Source organism: Vombatus ursinus, unplaced genomic scaffold (genome assembly GCF_900497805.2).
Source record: "Vombatus ursinus unplaced genomic scaffold, bare-nosed wombat genome assembly UNPS02014768.1, whole genome shotgun sequence".
In the NCBI taxonomy this organism is placed as follows: Eukaryota; Metazoa; Chordata; class Mammalia; order Diprotodontia; family Vombatidae; genus Vombatus; species Vombatus ursinus.
In genome coordinates this window covers 32,635,122-32,645,936 of record NW_020954546.1, presented here as the reverse complement: position 1 = coordinate 32,645,936, position 10,815 = coordinate 32,635,122, and the positions used below count along the sequence as shown (strand labels likewise).

Sequence of the window (10,815 nt, the reverse complement as noted above, 5' to 3'; positions counted from 1 at the left end):
TAACCACTGTCTGCCTCAGTTTCCTCATCTGTAAAATGGGGATAATAGCAGCCACCTCTTACAGAGCTGTTGTGAGGATCAAATAAGATAACATGTAAAGTGCTTAGCTGACTGTAAATCATTAAGTATAAACTAGTCATTGTTACGCTGTATTCCTGAAGCAGGGACTTTGGAATGCTGATGCCTGTGTTTCTCCTTCTTACCAGGCAGGGGCTCTGCAGAGGATCCACGTGGTACGTGTGTTTGACATCTTCCAAATGCTGGACGCGTTCCAGGACCTCCGGGGTAGTATCTCCCAGCAGGTGAGCCCCCATCGGGCAGAGTCTCTTATTGTTTTCTGTGGGCGATTGTCCTGTGACAGGTCATCCGTCCTTGGAATGGACCAAATGTGCTTCTAAGATGGGCATTGTAGAATCCTAGAGTTTTAAAGCCAGAAGCTTTTGCAGAGGGTGTGCTAGTCCTGTGGAGGTCCAGAAGGAGGATGGAACTTGCCTAGGCTTTACACAGCTAGTCAGAAACAGAGCTCGGACTAATGCCCAGCCCTCTGAACTCAGAATCACGGAATCTCAGGTATAAGGGGCCACAGGGGCCAGCTCGCCGAACTCGTCCCTGAAGAAGAGTCCTCTCCAGTATATTGGAGCGTATTGTCATCATCTAGGCTTTGTTTGAAGACTTTCAGAGAGAAGGAAGAATCTGCCTCCAGCTTCCCTTTGTGCATTGTCCTCCCCAGTCAGAATATAAGCTTCTTGAGGGCAGGGGCTGTCTTGCTTGGTTATATTTATATTCTTAGCAGGTAGTTGCGCCTGGTCTCAGGCAGACCAGGTGATGCAGACTCAGGTCTTCTTAACTCTAGTCCTAGTGCTCAAGCCATTTTACCACCTTGCAGTAATATACAAAGCATATGGGGATACAAATACAAAAGATAGTCCCTGCTCTCAGGAAGTTTACACTCTAATACAGGGATACTATGTAGCTAGAGGAGTGGTGGCCTTGGAAGGGGGTTTTGGCCTAAAGGACCACACAAGTGTTGGGTTAATGTATAGGACAGTCAAATGATGTCCCCTTACCCCAAACCAATGGTACTCTTGATTGGAGCAAGAGATAGAGAATTATGGAGGAGGGGGTGTGCCTATGGCAACAGGTATGCAGCAAGATGTCTCGGGTAGACAGCTGGATAGGATTTGAAAGTCAATCTGGGTCTGGTCCATGGAGTCAATTTAGTCAATATGGCCAGCTAGTTTGTACTCACTCAGTCACTTATCAGATGAATGGATTCACTTTCCCAAGGCCTAGGAGCATCGATTTGGGAGGTGTGTGATGTGGAGAGTGCTAGTGAAGGTGGGAGGTGGGGAAAATCTGACAGGAGTAGCCAAGAGGTGGCAAGAATGAAGGCGAGTTGTTTCGTGAAAGTCAGCAACTAACGAAGCTTGGTTTCCTAGTATTTCTGGAGCTGTAGGTGAGGTAAGGTCATGTCTCTCCTTCATTTTCCTCGTGTTAAGCAGCAAGTTTATCCTGTAAAACTCATCCCCCGACCCCCAAAAAAGAAACCAACTCATCCCCCACCCTGGAGGCTACTAAGGAAAGAAGGAGGACCATAGAACCATTTGTACTGTCTTTCTCCTCTCCAGGCGACCAATGCTTCGGGGCCGGTAAAGATAGTGGTGGTGGATTCAGTCTCCGCAGTGGTCTCCCCTCTTTTGGGAGGCCAGCATAGTGAGGGTGAGTTATGCCTAGAAGACAGTGGCATCCCACCCAGATTGTTGGGAAAAGCTTGGGGGATCTTTATCCTCAAACCTCCTTTCTAGCCTTTAATACCCCCTTCCACCCCCCACCCTCCAAACCATCTTTTCCTTCCCAAGGTTTGGCCTTAATGATGCAGCTCGCCCGAGAGCTCAAGACCCTGGCCCGGGAGCTGGGAATTGCAGTCTTGGTGAGTTGAAGCAGTCGTCAGAGTGGCCCTAATTCCCTCTGGCTTTTTTTGCCTTTGCAGTGGGATAGGATTTCATTTTCTGGCTGAAATGTAGGTCCCTGTTTATATGGAATTTTGAGGTAGGTCAGTCAGTCAATAAGCATTTATTAAACACCTGCTGTGTGCCCAGGCCAGTGCTGAGTGCTTGGGATGGGAAGGCCCAAAACTTGTGCTTTGGGTTCCCCAGATTAGATTGGCCGCACCAGGGCAGTAGGGCAGTTTGAGATGTCGATCAGAAAATGTCTTTCCATGCCTTCATGTGAACTCTATATAACACAACCTCCCAAAGATTCAGAGGGGACCACATAGCTAGGTGGTGTGCTAGATGCTGGCCCTGTGGGTTAGACAGTTTCCTAGCCATATAAAGACAGGTTCAGGGGCAGCTAGGTGGCACAGTGAATAGAGCACCGGCCCTGGATTCAGGAGGACCTGAGTTCAAATCCGGCCTCAGACACATAACACTTGCTAGATGTGTGACCCTGGGCAAGTCATTTAACCCCATTACCTAGCCCCCCCCCCAAAAAAAAGACAGGTTCAACAATAGTAATAAAAGATAAATAATAAACTGTTTTCCTCACAGGTACCACCTGTGCCAAACCATATGGTCACCAATCAAGAAGGCCAAGCCACTGGGCATGAAAAGCAGAGTTAGAATGATAGGATCTTAGGGCTGAGAGCCACTAGGTGTCTCAGAGGCATAGATAGAACGCTGGGCTTGGAGTGGGAAGACCTGAGTTCAAGTCCAACCTCAGATGCTTACAAGCTGTGTGACCCTGGACAAGTCACATACCCTCTGCCTCAGTTTCTTCCTCTGTCAAATGGGGATGATGATAATAATACTAATAATAAATGGGGGTTGTGGTGAGGATCAAATGACATTATGTAAAGTGCTTTGCAAACCTTAGAGTGCCATATAAATGCCCAAGGTGGTGTTGGTTGGTGGTGGTGGTGGTGGTGGTGGTGGTGGTGGTGATGCAGAGAAGTGACCAGATCGGAACTGTTCTTTAGTGATGTCACTTTGGCAGCCACACGGAGGAGGAATCGGAGAGAGGAGAGGCTTGAGGCAGGGAGACCAGTGATGAGGCAGTTGTAACAGAATAGGCTAGAGGGGATGGAGAGCCTGTGCTTGGGTGGCCGCTGGGTGAGTGTAGACAAGAGAAGGGCACACATGGGAGGGGGGCGAGCAGAGGTAGAATTGACCAGATGTGGTCGTTGATTGACTGGAGGATGTTGTTGAGGGAATTTCTATAAAGTGCTTGGGAAGTGTCAAACCGGTAAATTACTGTTATCACTTGGGCCACCTGAAAGCCTTGGTCCCCAGAGCCAGTTAAAGTTCAGTGTCTTTAAGGACAAGTAGCCCAGCCTGCGGTGTTCCTGGTACATGTCGGGGTGACCTGTAGTGAAAGATTGAATGGATAAGGACTGATCTTCTCTGTTGAAGGTGACTAACCATGTGACCAGGGAGCGAGAGAGTGGAAAGCTCAGACCGGCCCTGGGCCGATCCTGGAGTTTTGTCCCCAGCACCAGAGTGTTCCTGGAAGCCCGGGAAGGGCCCGGAGCCCCAGCTGGCTGCCGTGTGGCCTCTCTGACCAAGTCTCCGCGACAGGTGAGGGGGCACACTTGGGGAGCCCAAGACTGGAAGGGAAAAGGAGTTTGTGACGCTATCCCTTTCCCCTGTTACCCCTCTCTTTTCTGTACTGATGATCCAGGGAACATTCTGGGCTCATTGGCCCACTCTGCTTTCAGGGTGGGTGACAAAGGATAGAGGCCAGGTGTTAGAGTAGTGGCTTCTGAGGGAGGGCTTCCCTTCCCCCCCCCAGGTGTGTCACTTAACCTCTGTTTGCCTCAGTTTCCTCATTTGTAAAATGGGAACATTAAAAGCCCCTGCCTCCCGGGATTTTTGTGAGGATTAAATGAGATGATATTTGTAAAAAGCACTTAGCACAGTGCCTGGCACATAGTAGGTATTTAATACATACTTATTCTCCTCCCCCTTCCCCTGCTCCCCGGTGACATCATGTGCTTGTTCATTTGTTCATTCGTCAAGCATTCCTGTATTAAGCATTTCTTGAGCATTTTCCACACTGTGCTGGTTCTGTGCTAGGTCTAGTTGAGGAGAATACAAAGATGCATGCAATGTGGTACCTCAAGAGACTTACCATCTAGTGAAGGAAGCTGTGCATAAAAAGCTGTAGTACAAAGAGATGATGATCAGTGCGCAGAAGAGGCCCAAAGTTCTAGAAAAGTCTTGAAGAGGGAAAGGTGAAATAGGGATGGTGGAAGGGGGAGGCTGGAGGAGAGGTGTCAGTGGAAGATGTGGCATTTGAACTGCGCCTCAGAGGAAGGATAGTTCTTTTTTTATATTTTTATATAAAATATATATTTATATTTAAATATATTGAATATATATTTATATTTAAATATATTGAATATATATTTATATATAAAATATTTATATATTTTTATTTTCAAATAGAATGAACATTTGCTTATAGGCAGTTAGATAAAAGAAGAGGATGGCACATGAAACTGCAGATCTCTGTTTTGTAGAATTTGCTTTTCTACTCAAGTGTATAATAAGATCCCCTTGTAGCTTTCAAAGCTATCCTGCTGGTCTGGGCTTCTTTCTGGCCTTTCCTTCTGTTCTTTTCTCCACACTTTACAAAAATATACCTCAAGGACTTATTATTATTATTATGTTACTCTGTACATATTCTGGGCAGCTAGGTGGTGCAGTAGATAAGATACAGAGCTGGCCCTGTAGTCAGGAGGATGTGAGTTCAAATTCAACCTCAGACTTACTAGCTATGTGACCTGAGCAAGTCATTTAATCCCATTTGCCTCAGGTCTTCATATGTAAAATGAGCTGGAGAAGGAAATGGCAAACCACTCCAGTGTCTTTGCCAAGAGTTGCACATGACTGAAATGGCTGAAAAACAAAAATGTCTATTCTTCCTTGACTTCTAACCCCCAACCCCTCTAGGGAAATAAAATAAGAAGAAAGAAAAGCAATAAATAAAATTTCAGCAGGTGAGAATAGTAGGGAAGGTATTCCAAGGGGGAGACACATCATGAGCCCAGTGCCTGGCATACAGTAGGAACCTAATAGATGCTTGTTGCCTGACAAACAAAGGCACAGAAAGCTGGAAAGCACATTGAGATGTGTTCAGGAAATAGCAAGTCAGTTACTTTGACTAGAACTTACGGTACGTGAAGGGAAGGAAGGTAAGAAAATAAAGCTGGAAAGGCAGGTTGGAGTTGCATCATTTCCCTGTCCCTTGCCTCAGTTCCACCTTTTGTCAAATCTGGGAAAACATTCCTCTAAAGATTTTTCACTTTTCTTGTGTCCTGGACTCTTTGGGCGGTCTGGTGAAGCCTGTGGACCCCTCCTTAGAATCACAGGGTTACAGAGGAAAACAATTATGTTGAAATACAATTGTCAAAATATTTTTTAAAAAGTTCATGGGCTCCAGATCAAAAACTTCTGTGCTAACATAATTTAGTTTTTTGTTTCCCTTTTAATTAAAACATTGTATTGATGCCATTTGTCTTTATACTGGCCATTCCCCACTTGTTCTAGATCAGGAATTCCTAACCTTATACCTGTGAATAGTTTTCAGGAGATCAATGAATTTGGTCGGGAAAACAATTACATCTTTATTTTTTACTACAGTTTGACTGAAAGTTAACACTTCCTTCAGTTATTTAAAGACATGATCAAGAAGGGGTGTGCCATAGGTTTCAGCAGACTATGCCAGAGGGGTCCATGATACAAAAAAGGTGAAGAGCCCCTGCTCTAGATGGAAACTTCCCGTAAGATTTTCTCCCTGTTTCTCATATAATTTGATTATCAGCAGCTGCAGCTTGGTCCTGATTAGTGGGAAGAGTGAATCCCATGAAGTGGTTGTGTGTATTTGTGTTAGCATTATTTGAAGTTATAATTCTGTAAAATAGGTCATTGGTTCTGGCCCAGTGGAAATATGCAGTGCAGATTTGAATAGTGTGACTGGTTCTTGGGATTCTTTCTTTGTACTAATCAGAACCTGGCTGTATTCTGTCAGGGGGGCACCTTTTGTAATTGAGAGGTGGTTGGTTAACCGTGGTTTGGAAAGCCCGCCCCAGTCACTCCTAGCTGGGTTGTGCTTCCTCTAGAGGACTGAATGGAGGCCTTCAAGGGACAGGACAAAGACCCTGCGTCTCAGGCTCTTGAGCACTATTGATCGATATTTTCTGTGCATTTCAATAAATATCTATAAAGTTTGCAACATACAAGATATTGTGTAAGAGATGCAGAAACAAAAATAACACAGATCTTGCCTCAAGGAGCTTACATTCTAGTGGAAGGACATAGCCTGTGCACAGATAAGTAAATCTTTGATGATTTGAAGATATAGAAAGAACTAGCAGCGGAGGAGAGCTGGGAGTGTGTGTGTGTGTGTATGTGTAGGAGTGGATGTTGGGGGAATCCACAAGTGGCATTTGTGCTTGAGTCCCTAGGAAAGCTAGAGATTTTAAGAGTTAGAGGCAGCATAAAGTAGTGGCTAAAACACCAGATTTGCAGTTAGAAAGACCTGGATCTATGTGCTATCTCATACCCTAACTAGCTATGTGACTCTGAGCTAACCTCTCTGGACTTCGGTTTCTTCATCTGTGAAATAACAATAATAATAAAACAGCATTTATATGATGCTTTAAATATGATCCTCACAACTCTAGAAGGTAGGTACTGTTACTATGCCCATTTTACAGATAAAGAAACTGAAGGGGGAAAAAGGTTAGGTGACTTTCCCAGGATCACACAGCTAGCAAGGCAGGATTTGAACTCTGGCCTTCCTTCAAGTCTAGCACTCTATCCAAAGAACCACCTAGCTGACTGAAAGGAGGGGGTTGGATTTGGTGTCCCCTAAGGTCCTTTCCAATTCCAATTCCAATTCTGTGATCCTATGAGGGTAATTTAGGCATGGGGGACAGCCTGGAGGCAGGGCGTGAAATGAGAAAACAGCGAGTAGAGACCATTGGCTGGGGTGTAGTATTGGTAAAGGTGAATAACACAAAATAAGTCTGGAGGGGTAGACTAGAGCCAGATTATGGAGAGCCTTGTGTACGGTTCTTCTTAAATAGCTTTTATTCTTCTCTATACTAACTAACACACAATGATAACACACTTCTCTACGATAAACACAATGTAGCCAGTTGCCACAGTTACCTATATTTATAGGCAAACTGCATTCCCTTCACCATCTGTCTTTGTACTGAAGGCCAGGCTCCCATATTCTCACCCTTTATTCAAGTATATTCTATGAATTATTCATGAGTGGGTGGAGGGAGGTGGGGCACCTCGCTTTACATTTTCATCAGCTTTAACTATGGCCACTTCCCCCCTACTGATATATGGGGAAGAAAGTCGAAGGACTGGAGAAGAAATTGCTAGGGTATCAGTCTAGGCTGTGGCCTATCTTGTAGATTAGAGCACTGGATTTGTGGGGCAGGAGCGGAGTTCAGGTCTTAGCTCTTCCCCTTTGTGACTTCGGGCAATTCATTTAACTTCTCTTGGCCTCAGTATCCTCATCTGTCAAAATCGAAATCAAACTGTAATGAATTCCTAGGTCCTTTCAGTTCTAAATCTGTATTCTCTAATTCTATGATTCTGTGATACTAGGCAGATTTGTCTTATCTCTTCCATCTGGGTTTGGAGATGGTGATGGTGATAATAATAGTAGCTAACATTTATATAGCACTTACTATGTGCCAGGCACCATGCTAAGAGGTTTACAAATATTATCTCATTTGATTACAACAACCCTGGGAGGTAGGTGCTGTTATTATCCCCATTTTACAGATAAGGAAACTGAGGCAAACAGAAGTTTAGTAACTTGCTCAGGTCACACAGTTAGTGTATCTAAGGCTGGATTTTGAACACAGATCTTCTAGAGTTAGGCCTGGTGCTCTATCCACTGAGCCACCTAGGCTGCTGCCTCTGAGAAATTCACAAACCCATCAAAGTGCTTCTAGTGAAAGGGGCTCCATCCTTGGGATGGATTAGACAGAGCGTTAACTCCTCTCCTATGTCCCCTTTCAGCCCACAGGAATCCAGGAGGTCATGGAAATTGGAAGCTGTGGGACTCCAGAACAGAATTCCTCATTAGAAGGCAGCAAGTCATAATCATATCACCTCTTTGGAACATGAGGAGGGGTCAAAGGCTCCCTGTCATCCAGTTCCCAGAGAGGAAACTAGCAGTCACAAAGAAGACAGAAAAGGCATGGGATAGTCTGGATAAAGTGCTGGACTGGGTCCAAGGAAGGACCTGAGTTCAAGTCTTGATTCTGATACTGTGAACATGGACAAGGGGCTTTGCCTCTCTGGGCCTCAGTTTCCTCATCTGTAAAATGACAGGGTTGGATTAAATGAGCTGAGGTCCCTTCCCATTCTGAATCTATGATCTATGGTAACCACTGAAGTCAAAGGTAGCCCAGCATGAGGGACCCAGAGTGGAAACCTTATCCTCAGGCTGGAGAGTCTGACCTGGGAAGGGAAGGGCATCCCTGGCTGCAGTGAGACCTTAGCATCATTCCTTGTAGGAAATAACTTAGAACCACAGGTACCTTGCTCAACTTGTATCATTTCTCTGTCTCTGAGAGCCATTGGCTGAAAGTAGCTCATCTTTGGCACCCTCAAAGAGGTGAACCAATAGCTGGATACATGAGTCTTGCCAGCTAGGGTCATGATCAGTTGTTTATATCCCATGTCACCTCCACCGTGCCTCAGTTTCTCTGAACTGTAAACCAGGGCTGGCACACCAACCACCAAGAGGAGCTGCTTCTAAATGCTACAGATGGAAACCATTCCTTCCCTTTGTCCCTGGCCTAAATAACAAGAAAGAAATCTAGTAAGCAGCTCTGACCCAAAGCCACCTAATTTCCCCTCAATGACATGTATATCCTTTTCTCCCTGTGAGGTCCCAACAAGACCTCTTTCCTCCTTTCTCCTCTTCTGGCTGATTTGATTTCATACACCTGCATGCATTCCTGCACTAAAGCACAGGTGAGAAAACTAGTTCTCTGTTGTCCCAGGGATATAATTTAACAAGGAGCATAGATGTGGTCTGCTGCTGGTGAATCCAGCCACCTGTTTAATATACATGGTACCCTAGTGGGGGCCCGTTCCTGGTTCAGAATAACCAAAGGCATAAACCGTGGCTGTGTCCATAAATGAGAGAATGAGTTCACCTGACACAACCAGCTGGGAAAATTGATGCTGGTGTAAATAATGCATAACTGATCTTGTCCTTTATGAAGATATTCATTGCTTGTAGCTCAGGGACCCACTGTAATTACGTATCTCTTTGTGCCAGCTGGACCCCCCCAGCCTCCTGCCCTGTGGGCATGAAATCACCCCTCTGTCTGGCACCAGCATCAGGGCCTTTAGTCCCAAACCCGGAGCCAGGGAAGGAGCCCAGGACAACAAAGAAGGGGAAATAAAAAGCAAATGGGAGAATCTCTCAGCTGTGTTCACTGACAGCGTCCTTTCTAGAGGGTCATCCATTTTGGTTAGAAAACCCCAGGAGTGGGGGAATGGGGTGAAAGGATGGTACCCAGAGAGAGCAAGGATTGGGGAAATGGAGGCAAGATGCTCAGGAATAGTGTGGGCTGGCCACTCAGCTTTTATATGCACTTACTGTGTGCTAGGCACTGTGCTAAGTGCAGGGGATGGAAAAATAACAGGCAAAAATACAGACCCTGCCCTGGAGCTTACAAGCATCAGGAACAGAAGTCTTTCAGCCAATCAGGAGTCACATCTCTGCTGGTAAGCAGCATATGGTTTGTCCTTTAGGACCATGGGGTCAAACTCAAATAGAAATGGATCCCTTCAGAAAACCACGAATTAACATTATCTATGTTATGTTGTATTTTTATTTATTTTATTAAACATTTCCCAATTACATTTTGATCTGGTTGGGGCTATACTTTGACACCTCTGCTTTAGGGGGCTGTCAGCTCACCTTGGGGGTGTGCTATACTGGAGAGAAAAAATTCCTGAATTCAAGGAATTTTTCCACTTGGAGCAGAGAGGGTTGCTATCATGTACTATACACAAATAAGTGCATTCATGGTTGGTTTTACTGACTTTTATGTATACAAAATATAAAGTAATTTTAGGAGGAGGTAGGTAGACAGTACTCCTCAAACTTTTGGTTTCAGAACCCCTATATAATCTTAAAAATTACTGAGGACACCAAAGAGTTTTTTTTTAAATGTGGGATATATTTATCAACATTTATTGTATTAGAAATTAAAACCAAATTTTAAAATATTCATTTTTAAATAATAATAATAAACCCATTACATGCTATCATAAGTAACATTTTAATGAAAAATAACTTTTCCAAAACAAAAAAAGATTTAATGAGAATATCATTACTTTACATATTTTTGCAAGCTTCCAGTATCTGGCTTAATAAAGACAGCTGGATTCTCCTGTCTGCTTCAGAATTTAGTCTGCTGTGATAAGTTGTTTTGGTTGAAGTATGTGGAGAATACAGTTATATGGTAGGAAAAGGGAGAAATATTTGAATAGACAAATAACATCTTCATATTATTATGAAAATAGTTTTGACCTCCCAGGCCCCCTGAATGGGTATCAGACACCTCCAGGGATCCTCAGGCTCACCCTTTGAGAATCTTGATTGTGTAATGGATAGAGTAATGTTGATTTGGAGTCAAGTGACATAGTGGACAGAGGGCTGGGCCTGGAGTCAGGAGGACTCCTGTTTCTTAGTTTAAATCTGGCCTCAGATGCTAGCTATGTGACCTTGGGCAAGTCACTTTACCCTGTTTGCCTCAGTTTC

At 44.4% G+C, this 10,815-nt stretch overlaps 1 protein-coding gene across 2 annotated transcripts in view; it reads left to right on the top strand.

Moving 5' to 3' along the window:
* Nucleotides 1-8,393, top strand: part of LOC114043422 (DNA repair protein RAD51 homolog 4-like) — a 15,382-nt gene extending 6,989 nt beyond the window's left edge. For both annotated transcript variants that reach the window (XM_027862529.1, XM_027862528.1), the window contains 5 exons: nucleotides 207-302; nucleotides 1,629-1,719; nucleotides 1,860-1,930; nucleotides 3,411-3,575; nucleotides 8,049-8,393. In XM_027862529.1, coding sequence (XP_027718330.1) covers nucleotides 207-302; nucleotides 1,629-1,719; nucleotides 1,860-1,930; nucleotides 3,411-3,575; nucleotides 8,049-8,132 — 507 coding nt within the window. In that variant the 3' untranslated portion in view covers nucleotides 8,133-8,393. The remainder of the gene's footprint in view (nucleotides 1-206; nucleotides 303-1,628; nucleotides 1,720-1,859; nucleotides 1,931-3,410; nucleotides 3,576-8,048) is intronic.
* The last annotated feature ends 2,422 nt before the right edge of the window (nucleotides 8,394-10,815 follow it).